This window comes from Dermacentor andersoni, chromosome 3, assembly GCF_023375885.2.
Source record: "Dermacentor andersoni chromosome 3, qqDerAnde1_hic_scaffold, whole genome shotgun sequence".
In the NCBI taxonomy this organism is placed as follows: Eukaryota; Metazoa; Arthropoda; class Arachnida; order Ixodida; family Ixodidae; genus Dermacentor; species Dermacentor andersoni.
Window position 1 is genome coordinate 228,823,592 of NC_092816.1, and position 17,128 is coordinate 228,840,719.

Genomic DNA, 17,128 nt, shown 5'->3' on the forward strand with positions numbered 1-17,128 from the left:
GCGCTAGGGTAGGAGAGCGCGCGACGTCTCTTGCCCGGCCGTGCCCGTGCATACGGCTGTCCGCGCGCAGCAGAGTGCATATACACGGCCCGCGCGTGCCACATTTTTTAAAAGTAATTTGCGGCTGGTGTAAAGGCGGCAAGCCGACGTGGCTGCTGGTTTCACGAGTGTTGGAAGTAGCGTTATTCAAGTTTCGGACGAAACTTAGAGAACAGTGACTTAAAACAGTGACTTCCTTAGAGGGGCCAAAATTTTGGGGCGCATGAGCGGCACGTATAGTAGAATGCAGTGTTCCATTGTAAAAAGTTTTTGATGTAACAAAGTAGAGTGCTGAGTGTTACGTTTTTGTTACATCAAGGTTCAACAAAAATTAAGCGCTGGAAATCAGCGCTGGGCGCATATGCAACTGGATCCACACTGAAAACATTTGAGAAAAGATTTTTTTTAAAATACTCAGTACATTTGTATAAATCCCTACCTGCAGATATTCCTCTGGTTTAGCGTAATTATGTGCTGCCTACTTAACTTACTGACGCAGCACACGTATCATTGCGAAATTTGCTTTTAGAAAAAGCACTGAGTTATTGAATTTTGCGAACAGAAAAAAAATTTCAACTTCCAATATAGCGCGCTTCCTAGGCTATTAAATAGCTACAATGTTCAAGGAACGTACTGTTTCCATGAGTGGTTTACTCATGCAGTAATTAAGATGGACTGCTCCTACACCTTGTAATAAAAAGCATATGCATCGACACATAGCAGCTGATATTCTTGCTTATTTTCTCATCACAGAGGTAGATGGGGCACATGAACCTATATGTTCACACAAATCAACGTGACCAACTACTGTGGAGACATGGCAACGAATTCTTTGTTTACCTTGTACACCACAAGTGCGAGGTTTGCGCATTCATTTGACTTAATGAAACCCTATTTATACTACAGGCTTTACGGCAATGCTTGCATGCAGTGCGGTGAAGCGCTCGACAAAACTGCACATATATTATATGGTTTGTTTGATATTAACTCGAGATGCAAGCGTTTGTGCAGGCAGGCAAGCAATGTTTCCATTCACGCAGCGCACCAAAAGAGCGTGGTATATGCATTGATCTGGTTTCATGACATCGTACTTTTGCCACTAGCTTTACGGCAGTGCTTGTGTATAGTGCTGCGAAGCACGACGGAACTGTACATTATTATACGGTGTGCTCGAAATCCACTCGAGATGCAGACGTTTGTGCAGGCAGGAAACGAATGATTTAATTCACGTAGCACAACACGAGAGCGCGCTCTATGCAGTCCTTTGATTTAATAAAACCCTATTTCTGCCACAGGCTTCACAGCAATGCTTGTGTAGGGGGCTGTGAAGCTCGACGCAGCTGTAACAACATCCCACGGTACACCCGATTTTTACCGCGTTTGTTTTAAGGGCCCCTCACAGGCTACATAACAAATTTTGGTTATACGCTGAAAGTTGTTACGTGCTCTCTAAGAAGTGTTCTACCGCAAGCATTTTTCAAATTGGTTCATTAACAGCAGAGAGAGAATGATTGAAGTGCCGCGAACACATGATTTCAGGAGGCAAGCGTCGCCGCCTATATAAACACTCTCTCGACTTTCCCCGTTTCGCCTGTGTAAGCGAATTTCCTTCACTGCGTTCTCCCATACCGGAGCCGAGGGGTCGCGCGGCGGGTATACCCTGCCGTCTTCTTTTTTTCACCGTCACCGGCACACTTCCGGTGACGGTGTCGTGCGAGCTGTTGCGCTTGTCTCGTTTCCTGTAGCGGACGATAATGCGCGCTCTACACGAGAACACGTGATTAGCTGTATAAGTCAGTGCCCCAGCACTGAGGCAAACGCGAGGGGATGAAGGAGCATGATCGCAATGCTGGAACACAGTAGACAATGACGTATAGTTTCGTTCTCTGCGCGCGTGCAAACGTCGGAAAAAGGAGACGAAACGGAAATTCATATTGCTACAGTGCGAAGTAAAACAAAAGCACCCAGACATTCGGGTTGTATTTTTCATTATTTCTCTTAACTTTAATTAGTCCACTGAAGCAACAGATTCAACAAATAACTGCTGCCTTGAATCTAAGTCACGTGTCACTCTGAATGACATCACAGCACAGCCTGTGCTCCTACGCAGCAGCAAAGTTATGGGCATTCATCTGCTTGCTGCTGCGATAACGTTATGACACTTAAACTCAGAGGTACGACTTTTGTTGTGTGAGGTTATAGATAGCCAGTAGACTACTCGTCTGATGTTAAATGCTATGACCCACTGGCAATCCACGATGCACTCAATGAAAACGTTTTTATGCTGTGTGCGGCGTGACTCTCCAGTGACCCACACGCAAGAATTCTCGCTCTTGTGTTGCCATCTGAGGTTTGAAATTGCAACTAACATATATTTTTATTGCATTGGACACGGGGTGGCATGTTTGTTTCGGAGAGTCGAGTGGCGGCGCATTTCTCAGTTGGGTTTCTTGCAAACTTTCGCCGCAGTTTTTGAAATACGTGCCGTTGGAATAAGTACCTGCATTTTTCTTGCTACTCCCAAACTTTTCAGCGTGTCTAATAGATAGATCCTCATGCCCCTTACGGATGCAAAAAAAAAAAGCACAATTCAGAGGAAACAAATAAACTTAGTTTTGGGCCAGAAGAATTCACCAGCAACTTCGCGATCACCAGCGGATGAGTCAAGTGCTTCAGTTTCAGATGTTCAGCAGTGGACAGACAGTGAAATCAGTGACAAAGATAGTGTTTACGAACCATCACAGACCTTAGCCAGCATGTCGAATGGAGAGTCAGACCTGACTGATGATTCTGAGGTGAATGATTCAGGATACGATGCTCTCATTTCCCTCAGCCCATCTCTAGAGAAATGGACACCGGCAACAACCACTTCGCCTAGTGCGACACCGCACTCTAGGCCGCCCACTATCATTCAGTTGCCATCTAGCCGTTATGCCCCATCTTTATGTTCACTGTTTATTACGGATGACATTTGGCAAATGATGGTCAATGAAACAAACAGGTTCACACAACAAGTGTTGAAGTCAACTACTCCTAAATCTAAATCACGGTTGAAAACTTGGACGGAAACCAATGCCCAAGAAATTAAAGCATTTATTCGAAAACTGATTTGTATTGGTCTCCTCTGTCTTCCTACTCCCAAATCTAAATCAAAGTTGGAAAATTGGATGGAAACCAATCTCCAACAAACGAAAGCATTTGTTGGAATACCAATTTGTATTAATCTCGTCGATCTTCCTATCTGAGTCACTACTGGGCAAAAAGTAACCTGTATGGTGTTGAACTCATTCGTCAAAATATGAGCCGTGGCCGCCTTTTCCCTACTTTTGAGGTTCCGGCATTTTGCGGACAATTAACTGGTTGCAGAGTTGCAGGATCATGTCTTTAAGATCCATCCTCTGGTAGAGAAATTGAACCAAAATTTTTGCCACTGTGCTTGAGCCGGGAAAGGAGGTTGTGATAGATGAAACAATAGTGCCATGGCGTGGCAGACTTTCGTTCTTACAGAGTCGGGCTGTTCAAGGCATGTACCAAAGACGGTTACAGGCTAAAGGTTGATGTATATGCCGGAAAGTGTGACTGAACAGTTGGCATCGGACATGCCGAAGATGTATGCTTGAAACTCCTGCAAAATTACAAGGAAGTCGTGTGCCCGCTGTACGTAGACAACTTCTACATGAGCTTGCCGCTCACTCTTCGCCTTCTAAAGGAAGACACTTTCATTCGTGGCACAGTTCGCTCAGTGAGGAAAGGGCTGCCAAAAGATCTCACTGAAGTAAAGGTTGCAAATGGCAGTGTTACCAGACTTCAGTCCAAAAATGGAGTGAAGGCACTGAAGTGGATGGACAAGAGGCCTGTTCTGATACTCACATCTGTCGCCAAATATGAAGCAACTTTGGTGGACAGTGGGAAGAAAACAAGGGACGGCGCACCAATCATGAAACATCAGGCCGGTCTCGATTGCAATGCAGCAAAAAAGGGCGTCGACTATAGTGAACAAATAACGTTATACCACAACTGCCTTAGAAAAGGACTCAAGTGGTACAGAAAGGTAGCTGTTGAGTTGCTTGTTGGAAGTGCCATCATAAATGCGTGGAACATCCATGGCATGCTTGAAGGAAACTCTACGCCAATTATAAAATTTCAAGATGAACTGGCTCATTCACTGTACGGCCCTTGTCAAGACAACATCAAAGAAACTCGTGGGAGAAGTGTCCACATGCTAAGAAAAACTGGCACATCGGCACACGACACTCAGTGGCACTGCACTGGCTGCTATGCGGCAAACAGTACCAGCAGTAGCCCAAACACTACGGTGAGAGTGAGAACAGTGACCACTTTCTGTGGATAACACCCCGGCAAGCCATTCATCTGCTTTAATTCTAAGCACAAGTAACCTGAGAAGCAAGCTAGCTTCAACTGTAAAATGAGGATGAAAACTTCAAAACATGGCTAATGTTCATACTAAATTTTAGCCTTTCTCTAACTAATACATATTTCTAACACAGGAACTGACTTCTTGTCTTTTCTAATGGCAAGCACTTTGTGGTTCAACATAAATTTCTAGCATCTTGAATCCATTGAGGGGCTACAGAATGTATTAAAGAAAGATAAAAATGCATAATGTTGTGCTGAATGTGATCAAGACACATGTACAAGAAACTATAGTTATTAGTTCGATGAGGACAGTAATGTGCTTTAGCAAGTTAGAAATTTGTTACCAACTTGCCCACATTCACATCTTAACAGATTTAACAATGTTTCCACTACGTGGAGAACCTTGATCTACAGTGCTTTTATCATCCTGAAGAAGGTTGGTGTTCCTATTATAACACGTGTGCTTAAGAAGCTCAATCTCTCAGGATTTCATGTTGTTTTACTTGACATAAGCTTACAAGGCTTACAGATTACGAGCTCATATCTCAACGTGAACGCTTACTTCCTTTTCAATGATTTTCATTTCTGTAAAAGCACAGTAAATTTCGTCAGACGAGAAGTGCAAATGTGTTTTTTATTCTTTCATACTTTGTGCTTGCTATTATACAACTTACTTATATTACAACTTGCTTGTTTAGAAAACTCATAAAAAACACTCTCCCCCCCCTTTTTTTTTCTTCTTTTACTTTCCATTGACTCTGACTTTCAGTATGTTAATTAACTTCAGAAGAGCTTGCTCTCAGGCTAGTTTGTACACACTGCTAAGAATGAAAAAATGGAGAGAAAACAGGACAAGAAAGAAAGGCCTACAGAATGTTGATTTGCGCGCGGCAATTTATATCAAGGATGGGGTGCTGGACCAGGGAAGCTAAGAAGCCGCCACAACAAACTAGGGGAGCTAGGTGAATGGCTTCGATGTCCACACAGAAACATAAATATAGGAATTTTAGAGAATGCTGTGTCATTCAACAACCCCATGAATGTTGAAAAGTGCGACAGTGATTAGCTGAAAAGAGTTTCAGAGAGCTCCAGGGAGTGGGAGGTGGATAAAGTAAGGGGGCTAGGGTGGTGATGCGCATTAAGGGAGTCAAGAATGAAGTTAAGTGAAAAATTATGGAACATAGGGGGATTGTCTCATCACTGCTCGATCGCTCAACACCAGATGGCCGTGGCCAGTTGCCTTAGCCGAGATTCGCCTACCCTGTCATAGCATGTGCTGTGCTTGCTGCTCTGCAGTCTTTAGAATAGCCAGGTGTCAGGGCAGCATGCCCCTAATGTCTGCAATTAAGTAATAGGCGACTTGCAAAATAGTGCCCGCTCTCTTCCATACACAGCCATGGCTGAACCACTCACTAGCAAACCTGGTAAGAAAATAACGCTGACCTCCACTGTTACTTGGGCTGCAACAAGTCTGGGCTGCAAACAAGAAGACACAAGACAGAGCGCTGTCATGTTTTTAGCACAGTTTGCTTTCCTAAGTAATGTACCAACTAGGTCATAATATACATTATATAAGTACATCAATTTGTAAACAAAATGTTATTTTTAATATAATCATTTTTAAAAACAGCACAAGGATGATAGCATAATTTTAAGCATAGTGGCTGCATGCCTTAGCAATGAAAAACTTTTGTCAGAAGTTAAGCAAAGTTGTTTTGACAACGTAAAAATGTGCATCCTCATTGCTAAAGCATTCCTGTCCGGGGAGTGCTAGGAGTTTGTCTTGGTGTGATGTAAAACCCTCCACACATTTATATAGTGCGAGAGAGAGAGGTGATGGGGGAGTGGTAATGGCCAGTGGAGAATCCTTCCCTGAAATAAATTTCTGGCTACGTCACTGAATGGCTGCAATGCCTTGTAATAGCAATAGGTCTTGGATGGAGACACTATAGATGATACCAGAGAACCTATTGAGCCTATTCCTGTTTAGTGAGGTGATGGATGTTTTCCCAAAGAATTATAGAAACTGTACAATGGAATGTTTTGTACCACCTGTAATGACCATGCTGCAAGAAAACAGAAAGGCTGAGCTTAAATGTTGTAGGAAATCTCTTAAGAAGCTCGAGGATAGGTAAAGATGACTAACTCCTGTATTCTCCACTCACCACTCCACCTGGATTCAAATGCACAGCATCCCCGCTCCTTGACAGAGGTGGTTGCTTAGCTTTAATTAAACTTCATGTCAATTACTGTGAAACACAGCGTCGGCTTCAGTCGAGGGGTGGCACTGCGCTGGGCTCAGTGGAATGAAGCTTCCAGTCATAGATGGTTTCAGAATACAGGGCAAGTGACCTCATATTTTACTCTCTTCGTCGTGAAGTCTAGACACCAAAGCCTTGGTTTGAACAAGTAATGCTTTAAGCGCTCTCTCATGCATATGTTTGCTTTAAGGCAGAGTCAGCTTACTATTTCCTGCTTCTGCCACATGCAAATGACACAAAAATATCTCAATAAAATGATTGTGATTTAAGTGGTAGACACTCTCTGCAAGGTGATTAAATGTTTGTAATAAAAGAAGCACTACTCATGTGCTGGTCAGCATCTGCAGCAATATGTTCACCAAGGTATTTTTTTTGTCTCAATATATTCGATATTGTTGCAAATTTAAGAGGTTTTGCAGCTAACATGTAGCTGTTTACTTGTGTCTCGAGAACATACAGCTTTAGGTGAGAGGAGCGCTATATTGCATGATACAAAGGAACATTTTTAGATTGCTTGTTTTATTTTTGTGTGAAAAACAATTGTGAAGGTTTTAATTGCAAAGTAATACAGTAGGTGTTGGCAACGCGAACAAGCCATGCAAAGTGTATGCATTAGAAATGAACTATCCAGATGAGGACCCCCCCCCCCCCCCCACTGATATATGTCAATGCTATAATATCAAATGCTGTGACATTTAACACATATGGTGACAAAAAAAAAAGATAACTAAAGCAAGAGCAGCATTAATTAAACAACAATATCAACTGCAAAATTTATATAATTTTTCTCAAAACTTTTATCTTCGCATAAACTGTGGCCTCACACACTGTGGGCACCTTTGCTAACAACCTTCACATTTCACTAGTGCTAATTCTAGCTTCCCTCTAGCTTCTAGCTCAACTGCAATGTTTTGAACGTCAGGGCATGTGCAAGTGAAAATTAGTTTGTGATGGCCATGTGGATCTGTTTCTTTGCCTTAATAATAGGGAGAGGAGGGCAATATAATTGCCTTGAGAACTATTAAGCAGAAGAAGCATGGTGGATGAGGAGGAGTGGCCAAGATAAAACATTTCAGGAGTTCAATGTGGTAAGGATACAGGAGTAATATGATTAACTTCACAAGAATATGAGGCCATTGTAACACTAAGGGAAACAGACTGGCCCATCACAATGAATTTTCAAATATTGTAACTGATCTAGAACACCTTGCACGGCTGCTGTAATTAGGAAAAAAAAATGTAGCATTGCCTTAAAAAGACAGCTTTTTTGTTTGTTTACTCTGCTATGCCACTGTACACATTATTACTATTACTTTTTTTTCTTTTGAAACAGAAAGTCACCATATGCCTGGAGGTTTTAGATCACCTTCTTGGTGTGCTCCCGATACATGAACAGTTCGAAAACATTAACATTGTTGCTTGGTTTATTGCCCAAGTAGACCGGCACGTAACGACTGACTAAGGGAGCAGGCGTGTGAATATGCACACCCTGTATCCAATCAACCCCTATATCAATCAATTTTGTACAATTAGACCTCCATATATTGAACTTTAATGTAACAAACCGTTTTACTTTGCAGAACTTATTTGGCGTGCATATAGAAATCTTCAAGTTATTGAATTCTGTTTAACTGCAATTTCAATTTACTGAAATCATAAATTCTTCTAAAATTCAAATGAGGATATGTGTTGCATTTGAACTGTAAATTCTATGGACGTACAAGCGCTTTCCGGGAGTAAAGCTTCACGATTTCCTTCCCAAGTTTATTCGACTTAAGGACAAAATTTTGCAGCAAAGTTATAAAACGACCACAGGTGACAAGCAGCTGAATGCGAGGTATCTGGTACAGACCGACGGGGGAAAACTTACAAATCACAATAGCACACATTCAGGCGAGTATGTAAACAGGCGAACTAAGCAGGGAACAAAAACAACACAGCACTGCTTTCATAAGTCCCAAATGATCAGAGTTTCGTCAGAGTTGGTGCAAGCACGCATCCGCAGATAAAACGGGCTCCCACCGTGCATTGCCCAATGCTTCGAGAGCTGACGCCTACACGACCACCGGGGTACGTTATAGCACTTGTTTCTGCTCTGATTGCATAGTGTTCGAATGATGTCGCGACAACGCAAGTACTTGCAATAGGGGCGACGACCTTCCACAACTCCAGAACATCACAAAAGAGCGTTTGCACATGTACTAACCAGCCAAACAAACTAACCACGGCAGTGAAGACCACTTAAATCGAAAATACAACGCAGAAACACCTCGTAAAGGTTTCACCATAGAGAAAGGTTACACCCTGTTTCACAGTCGCTCACAAGAAATGTCCAAAGCGCACTACCGCTGCCTTTTAAAAATCCAACGCGAGCCAAGCCAAATCAGTATTAGTTGGCTATTTGGGTGAACGCAACGCACCCGTTCGAACCACCGGGTACGCGCAACGCCGGCCTTCTGCCTTCTGAATTGGATTGGCACGGCTCGCTACGAGCTTGCAGGCGCTTTTTCGAGCACGCGCCTGATTTTTGCACTGGGCTTTTATAAGATCACTTGTCGCTTCTTCCATAGTTTCCTACAAAAATTTTTGTAGCAAACTCTATGCACTCGACCATAGTATACTGCATAGAGTTCCTAAATAAATACCCTAGAAGGAAATTTGGCGCAAGTGTCTACGGGCATAGTTTTCTACAAAAATTGCTAGAGGGAACTCTGGCGCTAGTGTCTACGGGAGCTGCAATGGCAGGCGAACCATTGCTTCTCACGCATGCGCAGAAAGAGCGGATAAATCCAATTATGGTCGAACGATCGCAGCGCTAGATTTCCCTCTAGGTATACTACTATGAAACTCTATGGCCGAGAGTGTACATGAGTGTACTACACATGGTACTAGAACAGTCTAAAACAGTCAGGAGCCCACTCTTGTCGCTTACTACACAGCCGTCATCACTTTACGATCTGTTTCAAAGGGAACAACACAATCACGTTCAAAAGCGTTACGTCTTGGGCGAGTTGGTTGTACATGGTTCTTGAACTTTTGCGCCCTTCTTCGTTCAACGTCCTGTCTTTGTGCGCGCAAAAGTTTGATAAGAACACAATCACGATCGACATCAAAGGTCAGCAGCACGTGCAGACCAAGTGTTCTGCGTCTTTTTCCGACTCGGGAGCTGGCAAAATGGTATTTCTCAGCGCTGTTAGCTTGGGTATTAAGGTAAAAAGCGGCGCAAGTAAGTTCTGGAAAAGACAGCGCATCTTCCAGCTTTCTGCGGTAAGTGTGCCCATTGCGCGGTCCGGCGGGGCTGCGGCGTCTGCTTCAGCCTCGCAACTCTCATCAAGATCTCGAGGTCTGTGCGGCTGAGCTGCGAAACTTCTGTGTGTTCGAAACGGGCGAGTACCTCGCCGGCCAAAGTACGCGCAGTAGCATTCATGACCGTTCATTTGCAGTTCCGAAGCGCAGAGCAGTTATTGTTCCAATTGTTTTTGTAACCACAGCGTAACTAGTGTAACTATTGCTCGTGATACGCCAGCCGCGGGTTTACGTGTTCGTATTCCTATCAGATGAAAAGCTAGAGCTTCCTGATTTCAGCGGAGCACACACACGTGCGCACACACGAAGTGCTTCGTGTGCTAGATAGAAATTCGTATGGAGAATGACTCCGGCATTTGATTTTGAATCGAAGGAATGAAAAGGTTAGAAAAAGGGCAAGGTTCTGATTGGTATAGAAGTCGCGGGGGGCTTTTTTTCGTGGCGACGATATATTGCATTTTTTACAGGTACTTCTCCAGGAGGGCACATGTAACCGGCAAACGGAGACCTCGGGAAAGCGCCTGAGCTTATAAAGGAGATCATTAAAAATGCTTCTGAAACGTCAAAGAGAGCAGCATACGAAACGCCTGGCGCGATCGAAGATGCTCCTCCAGGAGAGCAGGCCGGGTCTCTACTCTCCCCTACTTCTCCCCCGGGAAAATCAGTGGTGTGACATTGAAGGTAGAGCGCCGTAAGCCGCGAGAAAGGTGTAATCCGGCATGACTGACTCAGCACGAACGTCGCAGGTGCGAGAAAGTTTTGTCTGATGTACACCCAGCAACGAAAGAAGCCACCCGCGACTTCTACAGCACCAGTCAGAACCTTGCCCTGACCGATTACGGCAGCACGAAAGTAATTGCCAAAATGTAATCAATTACTTTTGTGTAACTTTCTTCCTAGCCTTTATTAACATTGCGCAAATCCAGTAAATATTTGGAGCTGGCTGCTGGCCTGGCTCTTTCAGTGCATTTTCTGTGGCCACTCAGGGCTGGATTAAGAAAAATGGGGGCCCTGGGCTAATGCGCATGCAGGCCCCCTTTCCCTATACTGACCCGCCCCCCTGTCGCCTGCTACGCTACTGGAAATATTCCACCAAATTAAAAAGAACGAAGTGCGATAAACAGGATTATTGTTATTATTATAAGGAAAACAACAAAACTTGCTTGAAACACGTGCTGTTGTACACACCAACACATATGTTCACTTTGTGATTAATCTGCATTCTGTTTTCAGCAAAAGCTAGGCTTTAAGGAAAGTTTAGTTCACTTAAGACGAACAAGAACGTAAAAAAGATAACACAGCTCAGATGTCGATCCTTCTGAAGCTAGGCTTTGTTTGCACCACTAAGTTTAATCCCGTGAGGAGACGCATGGCTGTATCCAAAACATTATTAAAGTTAAAGCATCAGACTGCAGTAATCGTTATACACGTTACTCTATAAATATGCAATAGATATATACAATACTTAAGGCAATACAAACGCCATAAAAATGCACTAGAATACAGATGAAAATTACCAACTGTAATTACATAACAGTATGTGAAAATATTTTCGTTAAAGGTAAGACAAGCAAGGACGACACCCAATGATGTGGCACTATCAAAAACAACAAAAATACAGTTCTTTATAAGCACGCTAAATATCACAAGAAGAACAAACAAGCGACGAACAACGAAGATTTGCATATCTTCAATTACTCTGCTCAGCGTTTCATTGACAACGTGGAGGCTGGGAGGCGACACAACGAACTTATTGAACTATTCATTTATAGCGCAAACAGTCCTCTTTTAAAATGGCATCTTTCGTGCCTTTGCTTTGGTGAAATCAGATATAGTTTGTTTGAAGGATAGATCGCAGAGGAGGTCATTTTCAATGGACACGATAGCAAGCGAGTTCACCTTGTCATCAAGGAGGCTCAAACAAAGGCGATTTTTTATCAGCGACAACTTGGAAAACGATCGTTCGGTCTCACAGTTTGCCACGGGTATGCTTAAGTACATTCGCGAAGCAATAGAAAGTTTCGGAAACGCATCAATAAGCTTTCTTTCGTGCAGCAACTTCATTATTTACAGGGGACTCGTGTCCTGGCACTCAGAGTTGTGCAGAAAGTTCGCAAACTGATTGATTTCAGCAGAAAATGCTGGCTCTAAATCATTTTTGTATGTTTTCACCAACTTCTCAGCCTGCTGTGCCAGAGAGGCCTCGCTCCCAACTTCTGCCAGCAATTTTAAGAATCTGAACCTTTCGCAGAGTTCAGTGTAGGCAGCCTTTCGCACTCGCAAAGCAGAGCCTAGACTGTCAAGTACAACATTGTAGGTCTCCACGATAAACGTTTTTCTACCTTGTAGCGCACTATTGCTTTTTTCGTCCGGGTGCTTAATCAAAACGATGCATTTGCCTTCATCCTGATAACATTGATTGGTACTTAGCATGCATGCTCTCTTTTCAAAGGTATCAAAGAGAGGTCGCAAAGAATTAACAAAGCCTTCTAGCGAGCTCAGCAGGTCTACAGCAGTTGAAATGTGTAGGCCTGGTGTCTGAAGTGCTACGCTCGTTTTGTGAAAGCGCTCCAAGATTTCACTCCAGAAAATCACCACGAATACAGTCTCTAGTTGTGTCATTTTCTTGAAGAGAGAGTGCGCTTTGTTCCTAGTGTCACTGTTTGCTTCCTCGTTCTTTGATATAGCTTCAACGCAACACAACACTGCATTGAAATTTTTCAGAATGGCCTTACATGATTCAGCGTGTCTTGACCACCTGGTCTCAGAGAGACTTTTCAAAACAAGCTGCTGGCCAGTTCCGCCCATGCCGTTCAAAAAATACCTCCATCGCTTAGGTGAGGCAGCAAAGAACACATACAGTCTCTGAATTACAATGAAAAATTTGACTGCCTCAAGGCAACTGTCAACACTACACGCGCCAACTAAGTTCAGTGAATGCATGACCAGCACACGGGACGTAGACTGCAAATTCGTTCAGGTGTTTGATTTGAGCTTGCAGTCCTTTGTATTTTCCTGAAATATTACTCGCATTGTCATAAGCTTGGCCCCTACAATCATCAATTGAGATGCCATTGGTCGTCAAGAGGGACATCACGGTATCAAAAAGGTACGAGCTGGTATGCAATTCAATTGGAACAAATCCAAGAAACTGCTCGTACACTTTCCCATTTAAATAGTATCGTAAAACAACTTACAGCTGATCAATGTGAGTAAGGTCTGGAGTTGAATCAACAATAAAGAGAAGTAGTTCGCGCGTTTGACTTCGTCAACAATATGTTCCTTGACAGCCTATGCCATATGCTTGATAAATTCATCACAAATGGTTTTTGACAGATACGATGGGTGACCTTTTCCTTTGTTCCCGTAGTGTTTGATGTGCTCGTCTAGAAAGGGGTCAAACTTGGCAATGGCCTCAAGCACTCCCATATAATTGCCATTTCTCGGTGAACCAAACATCTCCTCACTGCCTCTAAACGCTAGGTTGCGCTCAGCTAGAAGTTTAACTACAATGACTACGCGCTTCAACACCTCTGTCTAGTAAGCAGTCTCTGTGACAAGACGCTTAACCAGCTCCTTGTCAGTTGTGCTGCTCGAGTTAGAGCGGGCGAGCCATGCTCACAGCCATGTGCCCTCCGTCGCCTAGGAGTCGACAAAAGCGGACACGGACAAAAGCACGTGTGATGTTTTCTTTCCTTTCCTGCCTAGATTTTTCCTTCAGACTCATCATCATCTGCTATCGGACTCATCCACCCCCGCCCAAATTACCATCACGGTAAAGAAAAGTCGAATGGGAGGCACTGTTGGGTACTGCAGCACATCCTTTCTATGAGAAGGACAGCGGCGGAACTATTTGAGAAGTGGAGGGTGGCATGGTGGTGACAAGGGGCAAGAGAGATTTAGGTCCTCATCCCACATTACATGTTTTAGGTGTTTCACCCTTGCCCCTCCTCTCCAGACAGCACTGGACAGACGGACTGGCAGGAACCACGAAAACTCTTGCAAGAAAACGCACCTCGCTTCATAAGAAAGAGGGCCCCACCGGGGTGGCGAGGAATTCCTGTTTTTGCAGCTCAACAAACTCTCCCCAAATGATCAGGCTAAACGCATGCTGTTACATTAGGCGGGGGGGCCCCGTCTGCTCGTTCTGGTTTTCTCGCTTCATGCATGTCGCTTGAAGTTCGGTTCCCCATGGTTCCAATACTAAGCAGGTTAGAATAAATGGGCCCCCTTCTCCTACTGTCCGAGGTGAGGCCCTGGGCTGCAGCCCCCTTAGCCAGTCACACCCAGCCAGCCCTGTGGCCAGTCACACCTTGATTTTGAATAAAAAATGTCTTTCAACATTTTTGTCACTCGTCTCATTTTCTGGTGAGGACATCAGCATTGAGACTGAAAACTGACTCAGTGTGCCCACTGGAGTGAAGGGTAGAGTTGTAACGTATGAACCCACCCAATGCTCGTGGCTGGGTCCTCGGTGAATTGGTACAGTGCTTTATTGTTGCTTGAACGTGCTGCCACGGTAGGGCCATTGAAAAGTTGAAAAATACTCTGTGGGTGATTTCATGGCAGTACTGCTCAGAGTGGCCATCATAATGGAGTCATAGCAGCACTGCTACAATTGCAGCATCTGGTGGATTTTAAAAGTGATACAGTACTGATTTGTCTGGGTGTGTCTGTCTGAACGTGCGCATCAGTGCATGGTACAACCGCGAGCTTTCTGCTGTAGCCCCTGCCTAATTCAAGTGCTGAAAACTGTGTTAAAGCTTGTCTCATCAATACAGCATCTGGTTATATCTGATGGATGGATGGATGGATGGATGAAAAACCTAATTAGGGTCCTTTAGGGCACGCCCTAGCGCGATGGTCACTGAAAAAACATAATTGAATTACAGTTAGTGTTACCATGTAGAAAGACTAATAAATCAATTACAAAATTACCAATAGGTTACAAGTAATACACTATGCACAAGTATGGATCTGTTGTAGCTTATTGGTGATTACTAGAGATCAGAACTATAGGTAAAAGGCTCATTTCCTTAGAATATATCTTTACGTCCTTATTGTGTCTATTTAGCATAAAAGCATGAACTATGGGTCTAGATACGTTTTAGTGCCACCTATATCATGCCTATAAATGCTTATTTAATGTTGGTGCCTAAAAATGCCTTTTCCCATGGTTTGTTCTGACATAATTATGTCTATAATGTTAATAGTTGTACTTTTTGCTGTGATATGTCTGTCCATACATTGCATTTATTATTATAAGGTCCTTTACTCTGATGTGTGTGTCGTGCTTGGACTGTGGTGGTCTGTAGTGTGGTCTTTAGTATATAAAAGGAAAGCTGAGGAACTTGATTGACAGCAGTCAGTTATTATCACAAACACTTTGGTGGTATTGGTGTAAAGGCTGTTGTTACCTGCTTTACGGAAGACGAGAGCATTGCTGTGAGAATGGCTCAAACTTTTCAATGCCACGATACACTTGAAAGTGACTTAGCATACTTGTGCGATCTTGTGTGATCAAGCAACTTGAATGCTCGGGCACAAATATGATCCACAATGTAGGGCTCATCTTGGATGTTTAAGTCTGCCACCTTCCCCAGTAGACCTGTTTCTGGTAGCGGTAATTCAAAAATTTTAGTATGTGTCAGACAAAATTCTGGAGCTTTCCGTGCTGCAAGATCTGTCGAACGATCTGAACAGTGAACATTATGCATCTGCAAAGAGCATAAAGGGCATTGGATCATTGAACATTCAGAAGTACAAGTATTTGCCTTTAAATCTGATGGGTGTTGGGCATTTATTTTCTGCATGCAAAATGAAATGGCTCAATGAAAAAGAGGCATAACATGAAACTTTAAAATCCTAAAATGGCGCTTCTTCGTCACTGCTTTCCCAACTTTTCTCATGGTATCTAGTCACACTAGATCTTAGATAAATTTGGAACTTTCACAACTTCACTTATTGTATTTCATCAAGAAAGTAATAGGAACATCACAAAATAGGGGTTTAGCTGGCTGTATTCCTTAAAAAATCATAATCTATTCTTAGATGCATAAAGGAAGTTCTTATTTCAGCATCTGTTTTTTTCTTGGATATAAAATGAACACAATGGTTTATTTTTGATTGTGCCAAGTGACAAGGATAGTGCAGATACTCTCTTGGTGCAGTCCTGGCATTGCTATCTGACAAAAGGAACATGTTGGGACAGAAATGTGGAAATGTACTGGTATATCAGTGATGGTATATCAGTGATGGTCAAAGGGTTAATACAGTCTATACATACATGAAAAACAGTATTTGGTATATTTGGCTGAATGAATGCTTTAGTGCCAGTTATGGGTGCCTAAACATCTGTTCTCTAGTTATTACACAGGGAATGTAACCACCAATGTAACCTGTCACCGAAATGTGAAGAGAGGATGGAGGCAGGACTGTAAGTTGCTGACAGTTGCTGTCTGTGCAAGCAGTGTCTTGGAACATGCCTGCAGGCTCACTCTTAGCAGCATTGCCTTAGCTGCAGAAATTCCACTTCTGTGGCTCCTTGGTCTCAATATGGCATTCCAACTTCGGGTGACTTGTCTATGGATTGAATTGAGACATAAAGGTACAGGTTGCCAACGTAACAATAAATACCAGGGAATTTAGAATATCTGTTTTAAAATAGTAAATTTTACCGTTATTCAAATGTAACGCGAGGGCCCAGTTCAAGCAACGACAATCATAAAAAATTTTTTTTTACGATCGAGTAAATAGGATATGCATTTTTATTTCTTGCACAAGTAATGCCTGCCTCTTCAAGCGCTCCAGTTTAATGATTGAAATTGTGCTATTGCCAAAACAAGCTGTATCGTCAAAAAAAAAGTGCCTTCCATATTCAAAGATAACAGCTAATGTGGAAAATTAGTGCAAACAAAAAGACAACTCACGCAAGAAGAAAAGGAGGGACAAGTGCTACACTTGCAACCATTTAACAATGGGAAGGGTGTCACATATACAGGGTGTCTTAGCTAACTTTAGCCAGAGTTTAAGAATATTTGAGTTCCATGTAGCTGGACAGAACCAAGGTAATGTTGTTTGCCGTCGCTTGGAGATACTCCAATAATTTTTTCAGTCCGCCTAATTATATATGTAGTCTGAATTAA

The 17,128-nt window shown here is 43.0% G+C and overlaps 1 protein-coding gene across 1 annotated transcript in view; it reads left to right on the top strand.

Moving 5' to 3' along the window:
- The first annotated feature begins 9,616 nt into the window (after window positions 1-9,616).
- The window catches only part of mRpL20 (mitochondrial ribosomal protein L20), a 75,172-nt gene continuing 67,660 nt past the window's right edge, over window positions 9,617-17,128 (top strand). Inside the window, exon 1 of the mRNA XM_050183659.3 lies at window positions 9,617-9,944. Within this exon, the coding sequence (XP_050039616.3) occupies window positions 9,699-9,944 (246 nt within the window). The 5' untranslated portion in view covers window positions 9,617-9,698. The remainder of the gene's footprint in view (window positions 9,945-17,128) is intronic.